Source organism: Rhinopithecus roxellana, chromosome 16 (assembly GCF_007565055.1).
Source record: "Rhinopithecus roxellana isolate Shanxi Qingling chromosome 16, ASM756505v1, whole genome shotgun sequence".
In the NCBI taxonomy this organism is placed as follows: domain Eukaryota; kingdom Metazoa; phylum Chordata; class Mammalia; order Primates; family Cercopithecidae; genus Rhinopithecus; species Rhinopithecus roxellana.
Window position 1 is genome coordinate 18,312,796 of NC_044564.1, and position 24,989 is coordinate 18,337,784.

Genomic DNA, 24,989 nt, shown 5'->3' on the forward strand with positions numbered 1-24,989 from the left:
TGAGCCTCACCAAGCCACTTTTTTTCTTGTAGAGCACGCTGCTCTCCAGCCTCTCGCGCTACTTCCGCCGGGGAGCCCCCAGCTCCCCTGCCACTGGTGTCCTCCCCTCGCCGCAGGGCAAGTCCACCTCTCTCTCCAAAGCCAGCCCTGAGAGTCAAGAGCCTCTGATCCAGCTAGTGCAGGCATTTGTCCGGCATGTGCAAAGATAGGGCAGTGCTGTGCTGCTGTGCTGCCTACCTACTCCTCTCCACCAGCCTATACCGCACCCTGGCTGTCAGGGCCTATACAACGGAGGGCACCTTCTGTCACCCCCTCCCCGAGTAGCCACTTCAACCACCTACCCACTGATGTTATTTTTATACTAGATGAAGAGGTCAACAGCAGGCATGGGGAGTGGAGTCTTCTGTGCTTAGGCCCTCACGCTGCAGACGCCCCCAGAGGAGCATTCCTTCCCTTCCAGCATTCCCCACAGCACGGCCAGCCAGGGGAGGCGGTAGCCCAGGAGAGGACTCTATGCACGGGTTCCAGAATCTGTTTTCCATGCTCTGTCCCTGCAGTTTTGGTAATTCTGTGGTCTATTTATACAAATATTAAAATCCTGTTTATAGACAGCTGTGTGATAAATATTTAACTTCAAAGCCCAGGGATGATAACCTGGCTCTCAGAACCTAGAAAACTCCCCTGGCCAGGCGCCTCGGGAGTGTGGCTGCAGCCTCGGGAGTGGGGCTGCAGCCTCGGGGGAAGGCAGGTATTGATGGATGGCCAGTTCACCAGCATCTCCTCATTCCTGTCCATAGGCTGAGGGTTAGGCTGAGTGGGCGCTGTTCCCTTCCTTGGCCTGCCCTGGTTGTGTCCTTGGCCCTGCTTTCGTTGGCCCAGTGGGCTGAGCTCATCCCTGGGTGAGCCTTTCTTGAAGCTCTGTGCCTTCCTACTTGCAGCCCGGTTCCCCTGTCAACCCCATCTCCTCTTCAGAAGCCCCAACAATGGGGCCTACTAGCTGTTGGCCTTCTCAGGACTGAAGTCAGAATGCCAGGTCCTGCTAGGGGCCATCTAAAACACAGCCACCACTTAGGGTTTCTAGAATCACGCTGCCTGGGCTTCAGTCCCTACTCAGCCACTTGCCAGTTGTGGTCCCTTGAGGAGGTGACTGTCTTGCTGATCTCATCTGTGAAATGTGGACACTGAGGATGGCATGAGAACCCGTGGCACAGGGGCACGTGCTGGGCAAAATGCCCAACATGCAGACAGCGCGGACCACTACCCACTTCTTGAGTTTGAACTGTCAGACACATTCTACGGTCCACTCCACTATCCAAATTTAGGAAACTTTCTCTTAGGAATAAAACATTCCTTGTGCAGCTTCATGTCCAGGAACAGCACTGCCCCGAGAGGCACAGGCCCCGCGGAAGGTAGGCAGGGCTGCACTTCCCAATTTAGAGAGCTGGGAGCCAGGGCAGCCGCAGGGCCCCTGCTCACTCTGTGGGTCACCCCACCCAGGAAGAGTGGGGCAGAGGGTGAGTCTACCCTTCCCTTTCCCACCCTCAGGGCCAGGCCCTGACAGGAGCCCAGGTGACTCGCACACAAGGAGGGTTTATTGGCTAGAGAGCAAACGCAGGCAGAAGTAAAAACACCAGATAAAAAGTGAGTGTGGAGAGGTGGAGGCTGCGGCCGCTGGACTTGGCTTGAGCTGTGAGGAGTGAGAGGGGAGGATAGCACCGGAAGATGCTGCTCCGGGCCCAACACCAGCCCTGGCCAGGCTCTCCCCTCCCAGGGGCAGCGCCCAGTCCCCAGGGGCTGCCAGAGCCCTGTGTGCCTTGCTGCATTCCCCCATGCAACTTTTGGCAACTGAAAGGCAGGGCTCTCACTGAGTGCACCTGGCGCTTCCTGAGCCCATCTGCGGCCCCACCCTGGCCTAGGTGCTGAGTGTAGCTGCTTCAGACAGCCCCTCCCTCCTTAGTGAAGCCGGGAGGGTGGGGCGCTCAGGGATGCAGGCAGGGGCAGGGGCTCCAGAGCCACAGGTCAGAAGCAGGGCTGGGGGAGGGGCGGGGCCATTCAGCCTCAGGCACCCTCACAGCTAGGTGACCAGGAGCAGGGACAGAATGGAGTGAATTTTTCTCCCCACTCTGAACAGCAGTGTCACCAACAAGGTAAGTGGCAGGGCTACGCCCATCCTCTCCTGCCCAGGCCAGAATGTGGGGGAGTGGGGGGACCTGCCTAGCTGAGCAGTTCCAAGTAGGTGACAGGGACTTTGCCCTTCTTGTTGCCTCTCTCGCCAATGAGCCAGTCAGGGTCCATGCCAGGCAGGCTGTAGACAGTGATGAGCTGCAGAGATGGCAGTAGAGGACGGTCATGGCCTGGCCAAGGGTAGAACTGGCCCCAGGACTAAGTGGGGACAGAGCTGCCACCTCCCCATGGCCCGTGGCATGTGCTACACTTTCCGTGGCTGGAGCTCATCTCACCTGCTCCATAGAGACCCGGCAGAGCAGGGACTGCCTCCTCAGAGCTGGAGGTGCCCTCTTTAACCTGCTGGTCCCTGCTTTCCCATCAGGGCCCCTCCAGGCCCCATGTGCCTGATCCCAGTGCCCAGGCTGCTCACCCTGCCCATTCCTGCCCCACCTTGTGGCACCAGGCCCACCTCATCAGCCAGCAGGGCCAGCTCACTGCTGTCGGCCGCCTCGTAGTCATAGAGCACCCGAGCTTTGCGGGTCCCACTGGCAGGAGGGGCCACCTCTTCCAGGCAGAGCGAGGCCTCCCCTGGAGGGGCCAGGCTGGCCACAGAGGGCACCACAGGCATAGTGGCCGCAGTGGTGGTGGGTGAGGTGCTGCTCAAGGGTGGGGAGGCAGGCTCTGCGGTGCCCACGAAGGTGCCTGGAAATCTGGAGAGGAGGGATACATCTTAGCAGGTGGGAGTCCCAGAAGGGACCCCAGAAGCAAACTCCCCTCCCCAGCCCCAGGAGCCCCATTCCAATCCCAGCTACTCACATGGCACCCTGGGAGCTGGCAGCACAAAGGGAGAAGCAAAGCAAGGGAAGGGTGAGATGGCCCTACCCCCTGGTCCCTGCCATCCTCCCCACCCAGGCATTCCCTAGAAACCTCAGGGTACCCAGGGGACTCAGAGGTCAGTAAGGCCAGCCACTCTACCCTCATACACGTGAGGTGCCTGGGCCCAGAGTGGGTTCCGGCAGGGCTCTCCAACCCAGCTCTGTGTCATAGGACTTGCCCAGAGGAGCTCATGCTGCCCACGGATGGGGTCTGGGAGCCAGGGGACCCCGGTGGGCTCAGCAGTGCTGGCTCCGTACCTGCCCAGCTGCTTCTGCAAGTCCAGCATGTGGCGGTAGCACTGTGCGTAGTAGGTTGTCTGAGACTTGACGAACTCATGGAGGCAGCGCAGGTGGTTCACCTGTGGGGAAGAGGCCAGAGGCTGACTTCTAACGTCCCGCCCTCAGAACAAAAAATTCCATCCCCATCCCTATCCTCTACCAGACCTTGCTTCAGCATTCCAGGGTGCCCTGCCCCTATGCCCACACCCTCCCCGGTGGGACTTGCTCTGTGAGGGCCGTTCTGGGGCAGCCCTGCTGAGCCCGTGGTTCAGGCACACCTGGTGCCCGCTGAGGGTTGTGCTTTAGTGAAGGTGGGCGGGGGACTCACATGAGTGCTGCTGATCCCCTCCAGCAAGAGACGGGTCACTTCTGCTTGCCGGTCAAACTCTGTCTGGGCCACGCGGAGCTCCTGCTCGGCCTGGGCAGGGCAGGGCAGCCGTGAGCACCCACACACCACCCACCAGCTTCCTCGCAGTCTTCCCCTGGAACCTACCTGGGAGCTGCCTGTCCCTTTCCCCTGGGAACACAGAGAGCCTTCTAGGTCTATGCCTGACTTCATACGTGGAGCCCCAACCCCAGAGAAGCTAGAGCCCCACTCAGGACCCCCAGAGGCAGCTGTAGTGACAGACCCTCCCTCCATCACCCATTGGAGAAATCCACCCAGCAAGTGCATCCTGAGGGCCTATTGTGTGCTACAGGGTTAGGGGAAACTGAGGCCCAGGGAGGGAAAGCAGTAACCCCTCCCCAGTGGGTGTGGGGCAGAGTGAGAAACAGACCAGACCCCACAGCAGCAGGTGTGCCTGTACCCTGCCACACCTTCTTCCCTGAGCCCAGCCCCCCAGACCCCAACTTACCTTGTCCACCTCATCATTCCAGAGCTGTGGAGACGGCAGCAGGAGTGGCCAGCAGGAGAGGGGAGAGGAGGACAGCTGGACCCTAGAGCCTGTGCCCTGCCCCAGCTCCCAGACTCAACTTCTGCCCCCTGCCCCTCTGCCCCACCCTCCCAAACAGGAGCTGAGACTGGGCTGAGGCAGGCCTGAGAGCTGGGGGCTGGCAGTCCCAGTCCCTCTAACATGCCTCATGCAGGAAGGGAGCAGCCAGCGGGAGTCCTGCTTCTGTTTCTCCTACAGTGTCAGCCCCAGACTCTGAGTGGGGTCTGAAGAGAGATCGAGTGCCCCACCCCGTCCTGACTGTTGGCTCAGGCTGGTGGGCTGGGAGGCAGGACCGTGTGACCCTGGGCCAGTCACTGAACTTTTCTGTCCTCTGGCAGAGAAAGGCAGCCTCGTGCCTGAGTCACACTGGGACTCAATGGCAAAAGAAAAACAGGGCAGTCTCCACCCTCTAGGATGTTTCTCCTTCCACTGGGCACAGGGAGGAGGCGGGAAGTGGATCCTGAAGAAGAAAGACGCTGCCCGGCCACGACCGGGAGACCCAGTGCTCCTGCCGCTTCCGGAGATCTGACCCCAGACAACAGCCTGAAATAGGGAACGCAGACCCAGGCCAGTGTGCGTGGCCACCCATGTGGCCCCCATGCTGCTTAGGAAGTCCCCGTCCAGGAGCACTGGAAGTTGCTGTGAGAGCCAGCTAGGGTTGGTGGCCTGAGGGAGTCACCCAGGCACAGAACGACGGCACGAAAGACACAAGGCAGCATGCTCACGACAGAGGTGAGGGTCTCACCCCTGGGGGCGGGAAGGAGAGAAAGTGGGCAGACAAGGTGCAGCAGTGGTGACAAGCATAAGGGAGAGGTGTGGCCTAGTCCCCAAACTACACAGGAAATACCAGACATCCCAAGAAAGCTTAAAAACCATGACATGCGAAGCCTCCACGATCCTGTCCTCCCCACCTCCTGCCCCGACTCCCCCGGGGGCCCTGCCTGAGCCTCCTCAGGACAAGACATGCCCTGCTCCAGAACCTCTGGGCCTTAGCACAGCCTCAGGCCCTCCCGCCCCCCAGACGCTCTCCAGGCCTACACGGCAGTCCACTGCCTCCTGTCTTTAGGGGTCTGTGAACTCCAGAAAGGCATGGCCAGGCCTCCTCCTCCATCCTCAGGGCCTCCCCAGGGCCTGGCATTCAGAGACAGCAGGAGGCGGAGGGGCCCTGAGGATGGGACAGCTGCCGCCCTGAGTTCTCCACACTACTCGGTGTGGCTGGCCCTGACGCCAGCTCCAGCGTTTTGCAGAGGGGAAGCAAGTCCAGCTCCATGGCCACAGGGCACCGGGGCCAGGCCGTGGACAGAGGTGGGGGCTTCTGCCCCTCCCCAGTGTCTCAGGACTGACCTGATCACATGGCAGTGCCCCCACCTTACCCGCTGGCCTCTAGCTCCTGTGCAGTCAGAGGCAGTGGCATGGGACTTGGGGAGAGAGGAGGACGAGGGGTGGGGTGGGGGTGGGGTGCGCTTACCGCGGAGGCGCTGGCCGAGAGAATGTAATTACGAGGTCTAGTCTCCTGAAAGTCAGGCACCGTCTGGCGGGGAACAGAGTTCATGTGGGGAGGGAGTCACCCTGGGCCAGGGCCAGGGTCGAGGTCAGGAGGCTACCCCAGAGTCTTGCACAAGGAGATGCCAGGAGGCCTAACCCCAGGGACAGGGGGATACAAACACAACACAAACCCTCTTCTCCCGACTCCAACCACCTGGAGATGAGGGGCCTAGGGACTTGGAGAGTCAAGACAAAGATCAAGTGGCTGTAGGCACTGGAGCCCAGGAGAGCAAATGCGGTGAGGAGACAGCCGAGGCTGCCTGAGCAAGTCACAGGCTGGGCTCTCCCCTCCCAGGGGCCACAGCCCCCTCCTCCCAAGACCAGTGGCTCAGATGCCCCAGGGTCCCACAAACACAGCCCACCCCCACCTGGGATGGCTTTTTCCATCCCAGAATCTGCACACTACATCTCTCGCTCCTGCATCAAGGGCCAGGCCCTTCCCGACAAGGGTGGACAGATGGATGCATGGGCAGACAAGAGTGACAGACGTCCAACATTTGCAAAAAGCTGACTCACAGGCCCCAACGCCTGGCATCCCCCCTAAACCAGAGGCCCTGCACAGTAGAGGCTCTGGCGGGGAGACCAGCTGCTTGCAAAATGCCCCAAGGACGTGGGCTGGCCACGGCACCGTGGGTCCACGGGCAAGATGGGCAGACCGGAAGCAGCACAGCGCATGGGACAGGTATACTCACATCTCCCTCACACTGAGCCAAGTTACCCAAAGCAGGACGGAAAGGAACAAAAACAAAGAGTTAGTGAGTCCACAGCGCAGGCAGGAGCAGGCCCCCCAGGCCCCAGTGGGAGGGGACACCAGGCGGTCAGGCAGAGGGAGGCACCACAGCCTGCCCTCCTGAAGAGTCCTAACGTGTGCGTGCTTATGGGCACAGAGCTGTGGGGCTTGAGTCCTCTGGAATGCTGTTCCCCGGGCTGCCCAAGTCCTAGCTCTGGAAAGGGTGGCCTGGCCCAACCCCAGGATACGAGGTTGTCCAGGCCCACCAGGCAAAGGAGAGGTCACACCACTGCAATGACTAAGGAAAGGCTCCCCTGGCCTGGCTGATGGAGTGTGTTCTGGCTGAGTTACTCCAGAGACGTTGTCTGGCCCTGAGTGACGGAAGAGACTGTCCTGGTCAGGTGACTTAAAAGAGGTCATCCCGATAGGCACAGGTCACCCTAGCCAACCCCAAGATTGAAACAGCTATACCCCTGCCTCTGATCTAGACCCCACACACTTGAGTGACCTGAGACCCTGCACACAGTTTTCGCCAGGAGCAGTGCAGGTTCTGGGGCACACTATGGGAGCGGAACACAAGGTGTATGGGCAGCTGTGAGCCCAGGCTGGGCCTGGCCTCCCTCGGCTAATCACCTGGCAGTCACAGGTAGCCATCTCCCTAGCAGGCCCTGGGCCTGGGAGTTCCCTCTGCAAGGTGTGAGGCAGCCTTTAGGCCCTGCACCCCTAAGCAACCTCTCGTGCCAGGAGGGTGTTCATCCTTGGACCCAGCTCCTCTAATCCTGGCCTCGCCCTGGGCACATTGTCCCAGGCTACGTCCCATTGACCCCGCCAGGCTGAACAGGCCTCAGTGAACTGGGAATGAAGGGGGCGCCAGATGGCCCAGGCCCTATCCAATCTCATGAGGCTGCTTGATAAGGCCCCTCAGACACAGCCCTGAGCAAGTGGGTGGTCCAGCTCCCAGGTTCTCCACACCATCGTGGGGGCGCCTGAGCACAGGGACCCTGGGCCTGATGTTCAAGCAACAAGTAGTAGAGTTAGTAAGAAGGTGCCATACCTGGGCAGAGCCGGGGACAGAGCCGAGCATCTAGGAGGGCAGGGCATGCAGGAGACTCCAGCTGCCTGGCAGGGTGACTGTGGGGTACCCTGCACCCAGCTGGGGGCACTGCTGGTCCACCCACACCGTAAATGTCTCCCTGGGAACCAGAGCTCGGGGGCCACCAAGGCTCCCTTGAGGGCAGGGACAGAGAGGCTCAGCCCAGCAGCCCACAGCCAGGCATCTCCAGCCAGGGAGAGGGGAGAGAGGTCATGCCAAATACCAGGTCCCTTCATGCCCCCACCCCTTGGCTCAGCCAGAGCCTGGGGGCCAGGAGGCCGGTGGCAACACCTACCGTGGCTTTGGCTTCTGCAGCCTTGGCCTTCTTCAGCCTCGCTTTGCAGGCATCCAAGTCCAGACGCCGGTTTTGGAGGAGCCGCCTCTCCTTCTACAGGGCAGGGCATGGGGACAGTGAGACCCTGGGCCGCCCTGGGAGACCCAGAGCCATGCATGGCAAGATTGGTGCTGGGGACTATTGAGTCAAGACAGGGAAACTAAGGCCCAGAGATAGGAGGTCACTCAGTCCAAAGGAGCCCTCTCTGGGGAGGCCCCAGGAGTTTTTAGCCCCAGCACTGGAAGAGAGCCTGTGCTCAAAGGCTCGGAGGAGAGGACTGCCATGGCTACCATGAGGCGTAGTAGTCCCAGGGCCCTCACCGAGATGGTCTTCCAGTCCCCCTCCAGGAAGTTGCGCAAGGGTGTGAGGAAGCTGATGGAGGCCGTGTGGATAAAATCCCTCTCTGCAGCTCCCAGTTGCTTTTCAGCTTCTGCCACCTTGATCAGTGTCTTCCCTGAGAAAACAGAGTGGAAGGGTGAGGAAGGTCAGGCTCAGGCTGCTCTGATCTACAGGCAGCAGGAGAGGGCTCAGGAAGAGCTTGCTGAAGAGCAAGGGCCGGGGCGCTCAGTGCAGAACGCTTTGCCTGGAAGTAGAAGGAACCTATACCACACCATTAACTGGGGACTGACAAATAAACAGTGGGACAGCCAAAATATGAAACACAGTGCAGCCATGATAAAGGTGGGAGTGAGACTTCCAGAATGTCAGAGAAAGGAGCTCAACAAATCCCCGCCCAAAAAAAGTAACAATAAAACTGGACACCACGCCAGGTGTGGTGGCTCACACCTATAATCCTAGCACTCTGGGAGGCAGAGACAGGAGGATCACTTGAGCTCAGCAGTTCGAGACCACCCTGGGCAACATAGTGAGACCTTGTCTCTTTGAAAATAAAACAAATTGAAAGAAAACTGGACACAATTGTCAAAAACATCCATTTGTGGACTCTGGAAATGGACCAAGGCAAAAAACAAATTAAAAAGCATTTAATCAAGAAAAACTGCTGGGCTGGATGCTGTGGCTCACATCTGTAATCCCAGCACTTTGGAAAACCAAGGTGGGCAGACTGCTTGAGCCCAGCTGTTCAAGACCAGCCTGGGCAACATGGCAAAACCTCATCTTTATAAAAAATAAATTTAAAAAAAAATAAGAAAAATGAGCAGCGCCTCAGAACCTATGGGGGCACTGTCAAGTGAACCAACATATGAGTAACATGAGTCCCAGAAGAGGAGAAAATAAGGCAGAAAAAATATCTGAAGAAACAATAAGAGGCTGGGAGAGCTGGCTCATGCCTGTAATCCCAATACTTTGGGAGGCCCAGACGGGAGGATCATTTGAACCCAGGAGTTTGAGGCTATAGTAGTAGGCTATGATTGTACCACTGCACTCCAGTCTGGGTGACAGAGCAAGATCCTGTCTTAAAAGGAAAAGAAAAAACGTGGTTTGATTCATCACATACAAGAGAGCTACAATAAGATAACTTGTCTTCTCATTAGGAACAACAGAGGCCAGATAGCAGTAAGACGATATATTACTGCTTATGATGAATTTATGATGATAAATTACTATTTATTCAAAGTAAAGAAAAAACTGTTCATCCAGGACTTCTATATATAGCAAAACAATCCTTCAAAAGTGAAGGCAAGGCCGGGCGCAGTGGCTTACACCTGTAATCCTAGCACTTTGGGAGGCTGAAGTGGATGTGTCACTTGAGGTCAGGAGTTCGAGACCAGCCTGGACAACATGGTAAAACCTCATCTTTACTAAAAATACAAAAATTAGCTGGGTGTGGTATGCATCTGTAATTCAGCTACTTGGGAAACTGAGGCAGGAGAATTGCTTGAACCCGGGAGGCGGAGGTTGCAATGAGCCAACGTCACACCACTGCACTCCAGCCTGGGCAACAAGAGCAAGACTGTCTTAAAAAAAGAAAAAAAAAAGATACGGCCGGGCGCGGTGGCTCACACCTGTAATTCCAGCACTTTGGGAGGCCGAGTCGGGCGGATCATGAGGTCAGGAGTTCAAGATCAGCCTGACCAACTTGGTGAAACCCTGTCTCTACTAAAAATACAAAAATTAACCAGGCATGGTGGTGAGCAGCTGTAATCCCAGCTACTCAGGAGGCTGAGGCAGGAGAATCACTTGAAACCGGGAGGTGGAAGTCACAGTGAGCCAAGATCGCACCACTGCACTCCAGCCTGGGTGACAGAAAAAAAAAAAAAATCCAAAGATACACTTTAAAGACATGAATGGGCTGAAAAATGTGTAACAGGTACTACTACCAGACAAAATAGACTTTAAGACAAAACTGTATTAGAGACAGAGAGTAGTACTTTATAATGATAAAAGAGTCAATTCATCAGGAAGATGCACAAATATAAACATACAGACCTGAAGATGCACAAATATAAACATACAGACCTAAGACGGTTCCAAAATACATAAGGCAAATACTGACAAAGAGAGAAATAGACAATTCAACAGTAATAGTTGGAAACTTCAATACTCTGCTTTTTTTTTTTTGAGATGGAGTCTCGCTCTGTCTCTCAGGCTGGAGTGCGGTGGCGCGCTCTTGGCTCACTGCGACCTACGCCTCCCGGGTTCAGACGATTCTCCTGCCTCAGCCTCCCGAGTAGCTGGGATTATAGGCACGCACCAGCATGCCCAGCTAATTTTTTATATTTTTAGTAGAGATGGGATTTCACCATCTCCAGACTGGTCTTGAACTCCTGACCTCAGGTGATCCAACCACCTTGACCTCCCACAGTGCTGGGATTCCAGGCGTGAGCCACCGTGCCCAGCCTCAATAGTCTACTCTTGATCATGAATAGGACAAGACAAAATCAGCAAGGACATACAAGCCTTGAACGCTATTGACCGATGTGGCCTCGCTGACATCTATACAGCACTGCCTCCTCAACAGCATAACTTATCATCTTCTCCAGTCAACTTAGGACAGTCCCCAGATACACCATATACTAGCTCATGAAACAAGTCTGAATAAATTTAAAAGGATTAAAACAATACAAAATATGGGGCCGGGCTCGGTGGCTCACGCCTGGAATCCCAGCACTTTGGGAGGCTGAGGCGGGCAGATCACTTGAGGTCAGGAGTTTGAGACCAGCCTGGCCAACATGGTGAGACCCCGTCTCTATTAAAAAATACAAAAAATATGCCGGGCGCGATGGCTCACACCTGTAATCCCAGCACTTTGGGAGGCCGAGACAGGCAGATTACGAGGTCAGGAGATCGACTATTCTGGCTAAAACGGTGAAACCCCGTCTCCACTAAAAATACAAAAAAAAAAAAAAATTTGCCAGGCATGGTGTCCGGCGCCTGTAGCCCCAGCTACTTGGGAGGCTGAGGCAGGAGAATGGGGTGAACATAGGAGGCATAGGTTGCAGTGAGCCGAGAGCATGCCACTGCACTCCAGCCCGGGCGACAGAGCAAGACTCCGTCTCCAAAAAAAAAAAAAAAAAAAAAAATTATGCTAGGTAAAAGCAGCTAAATGCAAAAAACAACATATCATATGACTCCATTTATATAAAATGTTCAGACAAAAGATGAACTTATAGGGACCAAAAACACATTAGTGGTTGGCTGGCTAGAGGTGAAAATGGGGCTTGACAATAGACATGAAGGACTTTTGGGGTGTGATGGAAATGTCCTTTAAATTAGACTGTGGGCCGGGCACGGTGGCGCACTCCTGTAATCCCAGCACTTTGGGAGGCCAAGGTGGGAGGTCACTTCAGTTTAGGAGTTTGAGATCAGCCTGGGCAACATAGCGAGATCCCCATCTCTACAGAGAAATACAAAAATAAGAAGGACATGGGGGTGGACACCTGTAATCCCAGCTAATCAGGAGGCTGAGGTGGAAGGATGCCTTCAGCCCAGAAGGCAGAGGTTGTAGTGAGCCGAGATTGCGCCACTGCACTCCAGCCTGGGTGACAGAGTGAGACTCTGCCTCAAAAAAAAAAAAAAAAAAAAAAAAAAAAAGTCAGATTGTGGAGATGTTTGTACAACTCTGTAAATTTACTACAAATCACTGAATTATACACTTTACATGCATTTTATAATGTATAGCTTATACGTGGATAAAATTTCAAAATGGAAAAAAAAGATGGATGTGGTTCTATAAACGCTTCAGTGAAAAGATACCTGTAATATGATGTCAAGTTAAAAAGTCAGGTTCCGGCCGGGTGTGGTGGCTCACGCCTGTAATCCCAGCACTTTGGGAGGCCAAGGTGGGCGGATCACTTGCGGTCAGGAGTTGGAAACAAGCCTGGCCAACATGGTAAAATGCCGTCTCTACTAAAAATACAAAAAAGCCAGATGCGCTGGTGGACACCTGTAATCCCAGCTACTTGGGAGGCTGAGGCAGGAGAATTTCTTGAACCCGGGAGGCGGAGGTTGCAGTGAGCTGAGATTACGCCACTGCACTCCAGCCTGGGCAACAGAGTGAAACTCCATCTCCAACAACAACAAAAAAAGTCAGGTTCCCAGATGGCACACAATATGATTCCATTAAAAAATATACACAAATAGGCCGGGCGCGGTGGCTCAAGCCTGTAATCCCAGCACTTTGGGAGGCCGAGACGGGCGGATCACAAGGTCAGGAGATCGAGACCATCCTGGCTAACACGGTGAAACCCCGTCTCTACTAAGAATACAAAAAACTAGCCGGGCGAGGTGGTGGGCGCCTGTAGTCCCAGCTACTCGGGAGGCTGAGGCAGGAGAATGGTGGGAACCCGGGAGGCGGAGCTTGCAGTGAGCTGAGAACCGGCCACTGCACTCCAGCCCGGGCGACAGAGCGAGACTCTGTCTCAAAAAAAAAAAAAAAAAAAAAAAAAAATACATATATATATATATACACACACAAATAGGCCAGGTGCGGTGGTTCACACTTTGGAAGGCTGAGGCAGGCGGATCACCTGAAGTCAGGAGTTCGGGAACAGCCTGGCCAACATGGTGAAACCCTGCCTCTACTAAAAACACAAAAATTAGCTGGGTGCGGTGGTAGGCACCTGTAGTCCCAGCTACTCAGGAGGTTGAGGAAGGAGAATCACTTGAACCTGGGAGGCAGGGGTTGCGGTGAGCTGAGATCGCACCACTGCACTCTAGCCTAGGTGATGGAGTGAAACTGTGTCTCAAAAAAAAAAAAAAAAAAAAAAAAAAACACACACACACACAAACCAAAACTGATGAAGAGAAGATTCCATTTTTTACTCTTTTTTTTCTGCATAGAGTTTTTACATTTAGAATGAATTCAGGTATTATTTGTATAATTTTTTTTTAAAGTGAAAAAAGAAAGGAAGGGAGGGAGGGAGAATCAGAGCTAGAGACCATGACCCCTAGTCCCTGGCTGTGAGGCCTGCTCACCATAGGGGGTGGTCGGCCCCAGCTCACTGGCCGCGTCTGCCATGTACTGAGCCAGCAGCTCCCCGTTGGTGACCCTTGAGGGGACCTTCCTGTCCAGCTTCTCATACAGGAACTCCTCCACTCGGGCACCTGTGGGGAGACAGCAGCCAAAGCCACAGGGATCCTCAGTTCAAGCCCAAAGATGAAACACAAACAGACCCAGACCTAGCCCTGCCCACAGGTGCACTTGGCGTGCTGACTTCCTTGCTCATGCCCAACCCTGAAACTGCTGCGATTGACCCAGCACTATACGGAGGAGGAAGCCAGGGCCCATCCACTTCTCCCTTATTAATATGATTACAGAACATAATACATGCTTGCACAGTTCTCTGCTCCTGGCACCCAAAAGTTATCTGGCCCCTCAATGAACCACAGAGCAGATTTACAGGCAGACACACAGCATGACCCGGAGCCACCCTCCTTTCCTCGGAAGTCCTGCAGGTCACTTCTGCTTGACCTTGGGGGCCTGCCTGGGTGTGCTCCCGGCAGTCCCTTCATCTCTGGGCCTTGCTGACCTCTTGAAAGTGACCAGGTTTGGGCCGGACACAGTGGCTCATGCCTGTAATCCCAGCATTTTGGCAGGCCAAGGCGGGTGGATCATTTGAGGTCAGGAGTTCAAGACCAGCCTGGCCAACATGGTGAAACCCCTTCTCTACTAAAAATACAAAAATTAGCTCGGTGTAGTGGCATGTGCCTGTAATCCCAGCTACTCAGGAGGGTGAGGCAGGAGAATCACTTGAACCCGGGAAGCAGGGGTTGCAGTGAGCCAAGATCGTGCCATTGCACTCCAGCCTGGGCAACAGAGCAAAACTCCATCTCAAAAAAAGAAAGAGAGAGAGTGACCAACCAGGTGTGTATTTTGCCTGCCTCTTCTCCCACGTGTGTTTTAGCTTCCAGGCATTTTCAGTCTTCTGTGCAAAACTCCGTATTTCCACTGCCCTGGAGTGTCTGGCAGCCCAACACAGAGTCCCCCATTTTCTTTTAACTGTCCCTCCTCAACAGCCTTGAGCCTAAGAGTCTAGCTGAAACCCTGGCTGCAGCCCCACCCCACCTGTGCCACAGCAGGGCCAGGCCTCCCACGACTGTATCCCTGCCCCACAACTGCGTCCCTCCCCAGGCCCACCAGCACACACTCACTGGGGTTGGGCTGCAGCAGCACCTCTGTCTGCCTCAAGATCTTCTCTGTCCAGTTCTTGGTGCTGTCTGCCCGGGCCAGAAGGTTTTCAAAGTGGGCATCAAGCTCAGTCTTCTCGGCCTGGCCAAATTTCTCCTCCGTGAACTATGCAGCAGGGAAGGCCAAGGGGTGGGGAGGGCTCAGACGGAGGTGGGGGAGTGGAGGGGAAAGGGAGGACTGCCCCCACCAGCAGGAACCTAGGCAGGCCCCAGGGTCAAGGAACCGGCCCCGAGGGTGATACTGTGTGACGTGGCAGGGCCTCACTGTTTTCCCATTTGTGAAACGAGGTGGCTGGACCAGAGTATGGGAATCACAGCTTCTTTTGGAAATCCAATGAATCCCCACAAAATGCACATCCATACACAATCTGACCCACAGCTTAGGCGGGTGAGGACCCCTGGGGAGGCCAACCCTAGGGTCCTTAGAGCCTGACTCTGAAGGAGAGGACTTGGTAGAAAGTGTTCGGGACAAATGGGGCACGGAGCAGGGTCTGGGGTTATCAGGGGGCTCCATGGGCAGCTGGGAGCTGCTAGGGAAAGGGTGCCAGAGGAGGGAGGGGAAGAACCCAGGGTCGGGGTTCAGAAGGACCTGATTCAAAAGTCTTAGTTCTGCCACTGTCAAGCTGTGTGACCTTGGGCAAGGGGCTCTGCCTCTCTGAGCACTGGTTTCCTGAGCTGAAAAAAGGGAATAATAGCACCTCCCTCATAGGTCATGAGGATGAAAGAGGAAAGATGTGGGTTAGACATAAAGGCTGGGTCTGCTACAGTGCTGCTGCCCCACGTAGGGCACCGGTGCTACGAGCTGATGGGTGCAGAGACGTCTGGGAAGGAAGGGGAATGCAGGGAGGGAGGATGACCAGACGGCTGGCTTTGGCCACCTCGTAGGGTAGATGGAAACACTGCCAGCCTATCAGAGCCAGTGGCGGGGCACACCCAGGGCCCAGATGTCACATGGGTCCCCATCAAAGTTGGCAGAAGCCACGGGAGTTACCTAGGAACAACCAGAAACTGGTCCAAGTCCTGTCCTAAGGGTTTCCTCACGACCCCATCAACCTCTACCGCAGGAAGGGCTGTTTCCCATTTCACAGATGCCGCCACTGAGGCTGAGCAAGCAGCAGGGCCATGCAGGAGTCGGGTCAGCCATGAATCATCCCTGGGTGCAATCAGCTCCAGCAGCGGCAGGGGGTGGGGGGCTGGGCAGCCACTAGGAGCTCAGCAGCCATCAATTATGTAGCAGAGCTTGGGTTTCTCCCTGCAGGGCTGGGAGGGCCCAGCTGCCAGGGGTAAGGCCTCAGCTCCTGCCTGGGGCCGGCTCTGCCTCTTCTTCCTCCTCACATTCCCCAAACTGAGACCTTCCAGAGTAGAGGCTCAGCCTTCCTCGGCCCGTCGTGGCTCTATCACCTCACTCAGTCCTTTGAGGGGGGTGGCATTCACCCCATTTCCCAAATGAGGAAACCAAGGCTCAGAGAGGCAAAGTGTCCCTTCTGGGCCTGAGAGCCCCTGCCTGGACAATGCAGATAACAGGATCTAGCTCATTGGCTATTTGGCCACAGTATGGGGCTGATACATGTTAGCTAGTATTATCATCACCATCATTAATGAAAAGCCTTGGCTAGGCGCAGTGGCTCATGCCTATAATCCCAGCACTTTGGAAGGCTGATGTGGGCGGATGGATTGAGCCCAGGAGTTCAAGACCTGCCTGGGCAACATAATGAGACCTCATCTCTACAGAAAAAAAAAAGAAAAAAGAAAAAAAAAAGAAAAAACAAGCCCGGTACAATGGCTCATGCCTATAATCCCAGCACTTTGGGAGGCTAAGCCAGGTGGATCACGAGGTCAGGAGATCGAGATCATCCTGACTAGCAAGGCGAAACCCCTTCTCTACTAAAAATACAAAAAATTAGCCAGGCATGGTGGTGGGCGCGTGTAGTCCCAGTAACTGGGGAGGCTGAAACAGGAGAATGGCATGAATCCGGAAGGTGGAGCTTGCAGTGAGCCAAGATCGCACCACCGCACTCCAGCCTGGGCGACAGAGCTCGATTCAGTCTCAACAACAACAAAAAAATTAGCTGGGCGTGGTGGCACACACCTGTAGTCCCAGATACTCAGGGGGCTGAGGTGGGAGCCCAGGAGGCGGAGGTTGCAATGAGCTAAGATCATGTCACTGCACTCAAGCCTGGGTGAGAGAGCAAGAACCTGCCTTAAAAAAAGAAAGACTTTGGGAGGCCGAGGCAGGCGGATCATGAGGTCAGGAGTTCAAGACCATCCTGGCTAACATGGTGAAACCCCGTCTCTACTAAACATACAAAAAATTAGCCAGGCGTGGTGGCAGGTGCCTGTAGTCCCAGCTACTTGGGAGGCTGTCAGGAGAATGGCGTGAACCTGGGAGGTGGAGCTTGCAGTGAGCTGAGATCGCACCACTGCACTCCAGCCTGGGTGAAAGAGTGAGACTCCGTCTCAAAAAAAGAAAGAAAGTCGCCGGGCGCGGTGGCTCAAGCCTGTAATCCCAGCACTTTGGGAGGCCGAGACGGGCGGATCACGAGGTCAGGAGATCGAGACCATCCTGGCTAACATGGTGAAACCCTGTCTCTACTAAAAATACAAAAACTAGCCGGGCGAGGTGGCGGAGCCTGTAGTCGCAGCTACTCGGGAGGCTGAGGCAGGAGAATGGCGTAAACCCAGGAGGCGGAGCTTGCAGTGAGCTGAGATCTGGCCACTGCACTCCAGTCCGGGCGACAGAGCGAGACTCCGCCTCAAAAAAAAAAAAAAAAAAAAAAAAAAAAAAAGAAAGAAAGTCAGGCATGGTGGCTCAAGCCTGTAATCCTAGCACTTTGGGAGGCCAAGGCGGGTGAATCACTTGAGGTCAGGAGTTCAAGACCAGCCTGGCTAAAATGGTAAAACCCCATCTCTACTAAAAATACAAAAATTAGCATGAAGTGGTAGTGCATCCCTTTAATCCCAGCTATTTGGGAGGCTGAGGCAGGGGAATTGCTTGAACCAGGGAGATGGAGGTTGCAGTGAGCTGAGACTGCGCCAGCCTGCGTGACAGAGTGACTCCATCTCAAAAAAAAAAAAAAAAAGGCCAGGCATGGTGGCTCATGCCTGCAATATCAGCACTTTGGGAGGCCGAGGCAGGAGGATCACTTGAGCCCAGGAGTTTGAGACCAGCCTGGCCAACATGGTGAAACCCCATCTCTACTAAGTACAAAAAAAAAAAAAAAAAAATTAGCCAGGAGTGGTGGCAGATGCCTATAATCCCAGTTACTCGGGAGGCTGAGGCAAGAGAATCACTTGAACCCAAAAGGCAGAGGTTACAGTGAGCCGAGATTTTGCCACTGCATTTCAGCCTGGGCGACAGGACGAGACCCAGTCTCCAAAAAAAAAAAAAAAAGGAAGGAAAGAAGAAAGGAGGAAGGCAGGTAGGCGGACAGGTCTCCCTCACATCCCTCCTCAGCTCTCGGGAGCTACCCTGATGGTACCAAGGGCATCACCCTAAATGTGCACCTCAACACCTCCCCTCCTTACCAAGGTTGAGAACAGCACTCCCCACCCCGCCCTCCCTTACAGGCCCCATATGCCCAGGTGAGAAGTTCTACCAGGCTTTCCCAAGCTAGAGGGCATTTATCCCATGTCCACTGCAGCCTGCCTGGCTCCATGATGACGATGCCACCACCTCTTTGGCTTTTATAAGCATTACTTCTACCACTACTATTACTATTACTGCAATGACTACTAATAGTACTAGTACTATCACTCCTCCTGCCCTCTCCCACCCCCACTGGCCAAATCTGCCTTAGGTTTTCTTGCCTCGGTGCCCTTATCTGGGCTGCTCCTGCCACTTGGACCAACGTCACAAGCCCCTCCCTACTTTCTGGGCACAGTTCAGGGGCCCTCCATGCAGGAAACCATCCCAGAATGACCCATACAAAAGGGATCCTGCCCTCTGGATCCTCATCTCAGGGCCAATGCCTTGTTCCTTGCTGGATTGAGGAGGCTCTTAAAGTTGTTTCTCGTACCTGCAGGGAGTGGGAGGTTCCCGAGCCCATCACATGTACTGATCATGAAGAACCCCTCTCCCATCCCTCCTGGCTGTCTCTCATCCAGGCCAGCTTGGTCTCAGGCAGAGCCCCTCTATGGCCTCTCCTGCCAGGTCACATTTCAGGCCTCTCTGTCCCCTGGCCTGCCACTCTGCCCCAATCCTGCCAAGGGGAAGGGGTTTGGTGCTGGAGTCCAAGGCTGCTCCCGGGAAAATGGCAGCAGTGGGGTGGGCGTGCGGAGCAGAGAAAGCCTCTATTTATAAAGCTCCCAGCTCACTCCCTCCCACCCCGAGGCTGGGGCCTGACTGCTGGCTCCCACTCCAGTAACAGTGACCCTGTGGGGCAGCCCCCACCAAGCAGAGCCACACCTAGGCCCTGCTCTGCCTAGGCCCTGAGAGCCCTGGCCAGGTCAGGCAGCAGGGCCCCAGCCCTAGCAGGGAACTGGCAGATCAGGTTCTTCCCAGATGTGGGAGATAGTGTGGTTGCCATACCAACAGCAAAGTGGGTTCCCCCCTCCCAGATGGACTGGGGTCATCCAATCCGAGGGGCTCTGGGATCCTGGCATCTCCACTAGGGCTGGGGCTGCCCACCAGACTTGGAACACTTTAAGCAGTGAATTCTCGCTGGGATGCTAATCCTCAACGGGACACAGCACTTTCTAGTAAACATGACTATATGGGTTGCTGGCTGTGTCTGGGCTCCTGGGGAGGGGAGGGGAGTGCCGGGGTTGGGGGTGGGGAGAGAACTGTACTCAACAGAAACAACAAGGATGACAACGACAAAGACAATACTACAGGACCTGCTCCCAGAGCCCTGGGATGGGCCAGCCCCAGGACTGCGGAATCCCACTGAATCCCATAACCACGGTGTTACACCTGATTTACAGAACCACTGAATCCCATAACCACGGTGTTACACCTGATTTACAGAAGGGGAGGGCGGGGCTCAGAGAGAAGTGACTTGTCCAAGGGCACATGCTGAATGGGTGCAATATTAACCACGGTGACAGTGACACCAATAATGAGCTTGCCTCTGGTGAGCACACATATGCAGGGTCCCACAGAATCCTCGCATCTGCCCTGGGAGGCGGGAATACTGATCCCATTTTTCAGACTGAGAAACTGAGGCCCAGTGAGGTGAAGGCACCTCCCCCAAGGTCACAGGAGGGCACTTTCTCACCCACACCTGAGCCTAGGTCTTCCCATGATGTTGAGCTGCCTGTTTCTCTCTGCCCCTAAACGGATAGGACTTGTTCCAATCTCAGTATCCTGGGCCTGAACAGCTTCCCAGGCAGATCCCAGCCCTCTCCCCACCCCCAAGGCCTAGGGACGAAGGAAACAGACCTCCCGTGGAGCAGAAAGGAAACAGCTCCTGGCTTCCGGCCTGACTATCCAAGCGTGTGAAATGGCCATGAGGGACTCATGACACCAGCCGCCCATTGCACAGGTGCGGAGACTGAGGCTCAGAGAAGGGGTTGTGGCGGACGCATGAGTCCCTGGGCCTGGGACCCAGGTCGCTAAATGCCCCGCCTGGCGCCAGTCACTGCTGGACAAGGGCAGGGAGGTAGGACCCAGCCGGTGCCTCCTCCCCTCCTCAGCCGGGCAGGCGCCAGGGGAGCAGGATAACCCAACCGGCTCAAAGGGTGGGCACCGGTGCCTCACTCCAGGCAGTAGGGCCGGGCCGCCCGGGCTCTTTCCCTCTTCTGGTCAGCAAGGGCTCAGTGGGGCAGAGGTGTGCCCGCGGCGGGGACAGGGGCAGCAGCCCGGGAGGGCTTCCCCGCGTCCCCAGGCGTCTGCCGCAGGGTGCTCCCCGCCCGCCGCACATCCGGGCCCCCGGCGCACGGCGCGACGCCAGGCCTCACCTGCACGGCCCGGGTGAAGAAGATGCCCGCGTCCGACGCCAGCTTCTTCATGTTGAAGTCCATGGTGCGCCCGCAGGGCCGCAGCGCACGGGCCGAGCGCAGCAGGCAGCCCCTGCCCAGCCGCCGCCGCTAACCGCACCCCGCCCACCTGCTGCGGGACACCGGCCCTCCGCGCACCCGCCCGCAGCAGCCGCGGAGCCAGTCCGAGCGCGCAGGGCGGGGCGCGAGGGCCGCGGGACGGAGGAGGCGGGGTGCGGAGGCCGCGGGGCGGAGCTAGGGGGCGGGGGCGGAGCTGACAGCGCCGGGGCGGAGCGAGACGGCAGTGGGGCGGAGCTAGAGGGGCGGGGGCGGGGACGGGTTGGCGGAAGCTGGGCGGAGTTGGAGGGGGCGGGGCTGGTGGGACAGGGGCGGGGACAGAGGGCAGTGGGGCGGAGCTAGATGGGTGGTGGTGTGGCCTTGGCACGGCCACAGCCGGGTGCGGGGCGGGTGCAGGGTGTGCCGCTGGGCAGTGCTCACTGCTGCCCCCCTGCGCCTGCTGCCGCCGCCGCTTGGGCCGGCCTTTTTTTTCTTTACTAAAATTATTATTAAAACTGGAACACATGTGCTCTTAGATGATTGCAGTTACACACCATAATTACATATTATTTGACATCTTACCAATGCTTTTCAAAATTTTTAATTGTTTTTTTTTTTTTTTTTTTTTGAGACCGAGTCTCGCTCTGCCGCCCAGGCTGGAGTGCAGTGGCCGGGTCTCAGCTCACTGCAAGCTCCGCCTCCTGGGTTTACGCCATTCTCCTGCCTCAGCCTCCCGAGTAGCTGGGACTACAGGCGCCCGCCACGTCGCCCGGCTAGCTTTTTGTATTTTTTAGTAGAGACGGGGTTTCACCGTGTTAGCCAGGATGGTCTTGATCTCCTGACCTCGTGATCCGCCCGTCTCGGCCTCCCAAAGTGCTAGGATTACAGGCTTGAGCCACCGCGCCCGGCCTAAAAATTTTTAATTGTTAAATATGTATTTACAGTCTACAAGGTGATGAAATTGTGGAATGATGAAATCAATTTACATGTCCATCACCTCACCTACTTTTTTTTTGTGGTGAGAACATTTCAAATGTACTCTTTTAGCAATTATGCAATACTTTTTTTTTTTTGTAGACAGAGTCTTGCTCTGTCACCCAGGCTGGAGTGCAGTGGTGTGATCTCAGCTCACTGCATCCACCACCTCCGGGGCTCAAGCGATTCTCTTGCTTCATTCAGCCTCCTGAGTAGCTGGGACTACAGGTGCCCACCACCATGCCCCACTAATTTTTTGTACTTTAGGAGAAAGGAGGTTTCGCCATGTTGCCCAGGGTGGTCTTGAACTCCTGATCTCAGGCAATCTGCCTGCCTCAGTCTCCCAAAGTCACTAAGTGACTGTGGTCACCAATCCATGCAACAGATCTCTAAAATGGGCCTCTTTTGCTTTCTCCTCCCCCTACGCTGTGCCTGCTGCCTCTCCCCTATTTGTACCTCTTCATCTCTGTTCTCTTTATTCGTACGCCCCCCTCCTGTTCCTATTTCTTCCACTACGTTTCCCTTGGGTTTCCTCCCTTTACTCCTCCCCTCTGACCTCTCCTCCTCTCTTCTGCCCTGATCTCGGTAACTGAGCCAGCCTGACCAAGATGGAGAAACTCTCTCTCTACTAAAAATACAAAATTAGCCAGGCGTGGTGGCACATGCCTGTAATCCCAGCTACTTGGGAGGCTGAGGCAGGAGAATCGCTTGAATCCCCAAGAAATACTAGGCAGACAGGGGCAGGTCCCTGGCAAAACCCTACATCCCAGCTGAAAAGCCTGAATCCTGTGGCCCAAAGTGAGGCAGGAGGTTGCGGTGAGCCGAGATCACTCCATTGCATTCCAACCTGGGCAACAAGAGCGAAATTCCGTCTCAAAAAAACAAATCAAGATGTAGGCCGGGCGCAGTGGCGAACGCCTGTAATCCCAACACTTTAGGAGACCAAGGCAGGCGGATCACCTGAGGTCAGGAGTTTGAGACCAGCCTGGACAACATGGTGAAACCCCATCTCTACTAAAAATACCAAAAATTAGCCCGGCATGATGGTGTGCGCCTACAGTTCCAGCTACTAGGGAGGCTGAGGCAGGAGAATAGCTTGGACCGGGGAGGCAGAGGTTGCAGTGAGCCATTGCATTCCAGCCAGGGCAACAGGAACGAAACTCCGGCCAGGCACGGTGGCCCACACATGTAATTCCAGCACTTTGGGAGGCTGAAGTGGGTGGATCACGAGGTCAGGAGTTCGAGACCAGCCTGGCCAAGATGGTGAAACCCCGTCTCTACTAAAAATCCAAAAATTAGCCAGGCGTGGTGGTGTGCATCTGTAGTCCCAGCTACAAGGGAGGCTGAGGCAGGAGAATAGCTTAAATCCAGGAGGCGGAGGTTGCAGTGAGCCGAGATCATACCACTGCACTTCAGCCTAGGCTACAGAGCGAGACTCTGTCTCAAAAAAAAAAAAAGTGAAACGCGATCTCAAAAAAAAAAATCAAGATGTATACATTTAGAGAAGGAAAGAAGATTTTATTTCTTATAAAAGGGTACAGACTGCAAGGTGACCATCCCACAAACTGGGAAGCATGCCTTTGACAGAGGCAGAAGGCAGAGAAACACTAAGCAGACAGGGGCAGGTCCCCGGCAAAACCCTGCTTTCCAGCTGAAAAGCCTGAATCCTGTGGCCCAAAGTGAGAACTTCTATCCGTTTGCCTGCTCTCTCCTGATTGGTTCTTTCTGAATAGTGCCTTTTTACCAATCAAATATTGCCATTTCCAAAACTACCTGCAGCCCACCCCACCTCCCATCCTGTACCTTTAAAGACCCCCACAGAACCCAGACTCGGTAGGGAGAGAGAAGTGGCTTGACTGGAGAGAGGCGACTTTCCTTCAGAGTGAAGAGGCTGGACTTCAGAGGAGAAATGGCTTAACTTCAGGGAGATGGCTTGACTACAGGGAAGAGCCATCCGGAGTGGCAAAGCTTCAGGGGAGGATTACCTGCCCGTTCTATCTGCTTTCCAGTTCACCTCTCTGCTGAGAGTCATTTCTACTGCTTAATAAAATTCTCGCTGGGCGCGGTGGCTCACACCTGTAATCCCAGCACTTTGGGAGGCCGAGGCTGGCAGATCACAAGGTCAGGAGATGGAGACCATCCTGGCTAATATGGTGAAACCCCGTCTCAACTGAAAATACAAAAAATTAGCTGGGCGTGGTGGTGGCAGGCGCCTGTAGTCCCAGCTATTTGGGAGGCTGAGGCAGGAGAATCACTTGAACCTGGGAGGCAGAGGTTGCAGTGAGCTGAGATCAGGCCACTGCACTCCAGCCTGGGTGACATAGGAAGACTCCATCTCAAAAAAATAAATAAATAAATAAAAATAAAACAAAATAAAATAAAATTATCCTCCTTCACTATCCTTCGAGTGTCCAGGTGACCTCATTCTTGGACACTAGACGAGAGCTCAGGACTCACCAACTGCGGGTACCCCAAAAAGGTTGTCATGCTGGCCCTCTGCTCTCACTGGCAGAGGGCAGCCACCCCACACGGTAAAGCAAGGACCCTACCGAGCTGATAACACACTGCCATCCATGGACAGCAGAGCTAAGAGAGCACTGTAACATGTCCTCTGGGGCTTCAGGGTTTGCAGGCACCCCAACCTGGGCACCACCATGGGGCCTGCATGGAGCCTCCTTTTGCCCACGCCCAAAGCAGCCAGCCGGATCCTGCACTTGCCACCCACATGCTCCCTCCCACAAGGGGTTGAGCATGGGGGGCCGACATAGACAGGGCACGCCACCACACCTGGCTAATTTCATCGTGTTGGTCAGGCTGGTCTTGAACTCCTGACCTCATGATCCGCCCACCTCCGCCTCTCAAAGTGCTGGGATTACAGACGTGAGCCACCACATCTGGCCTTGGACCCCCCTTTTCTTTTTGGAGCCTCTCACCTCCCCAGGCAAGCCCAGGTGTCTCCTTGGTATCCCACATTCCCCCATTAGAGTAACCATCACAGGGGATTGTGATTAAGTATCCGCTCCCCAGACAATGAACTCCCCTGGGGCCACCACATACCTGCCTCCTGTCCACCACTGAGTTCCCATGTCCAGCCAAAAGGCTGGCAGACAGAAAACATTAGTTGAATAAATGAAGGAATGGGGCTTTACCGACAATTATAATTTTCCTTTTTTTTTTTTTTTTGAGATGGAATCTTGCTCTGTCACCCAGGCTGGAGAGCAGTGACGCGATCTCGGCTCAACTGCAACCTCCGCCTCCTGGTTTCAAGCGATTCTCCTGCCTCAGCCTCCTGAGTAGCTGGGACTACAGGCACACGCCACCATGCTGGGGTTTCACCATGTTGGGCAGGATGGTCTTGATCTCCTGACCTTGTGATCCACCTGCCTTGGCCTCCCAAAGTGCTGGGATTACAGGCGTAAGCCACTGCTCCTGGGCTTTTTTTTTTTTTTTTTGAGATGGAGTCTCACTCTGTTGCTTAGGCTGGAGTGCAGTGGTGCAA

At 55.2% G+C, this 24,989-nt stretch overlaps 2 protein-coding genes across 4 annotated transcripts in view; one reads left to right on the plus strand and one right to left on the minus strand.

The window, feature by feature from the left end:
* The window catches only part of NUP188 (nucleoporin 188), a 66,718-nt gene extending 66,109 nt beyond the window's left edge, over positions 1–609 (plus strand). For both annotated transcript variants that reach the window (XM_030919095.1, XM_030919094.1), the window contains one exon: positions 33–609. In XM_030919095.1, coding sequence (XP_030774955.1) covers positions 33–209 — 177 coding nt within the window. In that variant the 3' untranslated portion in view covers positions 210–609. The remainder of the gene's footprint in view (positions 1–32) is intronic.
* Positions 610–1,317: 708 nt separating this feature from the next.
* On the minus strand, positions 1,318–20,678 carry SH3GLB2 (SH3 domain containing GRB2 like, endophilin B2). Of its 2 annotated transcripts, none has more exons than XM_010360913.2 (12): positions 20,441–20,676; positions 14,507–14,648; positions 13,331–13,459; positions 8,275–8,408; positions 7,916–8,008; positions 5,721–5,783; positions 4,175–4,198; positions 3,649–3,738; positions 3,300–3,400; positions 2,636–2,876; positions 2,215–2,322; positions 1,318–1,687 (listed from the first exon to the last, which is right to left on the minus strand). In XM_010360913.2, exons 1-11 carry the CDS (start codon positions 20,501–20,503, stop codon positions 2,215–2,217), a joined length of 1,188 nt encoding a protein of 395 aa, XP_010359215.1. In that variant the 5' UTR covers positions 20,504–20,676; the 3' UTR covers positions 1,318–1,687. The 2 variants fall into 2 exon arrangements, with proteins under 2 accessions (XP_010359215.1, XP_030774956.1); XM_030919096.1 differs by having other exon boundaries at positions 1,571–1,687; positions 4,175–4,270; positions 20,441–20,678.
* Between the last annotated feature and the right edge of the window lie 4,311 nt (positions 20,679–24,989).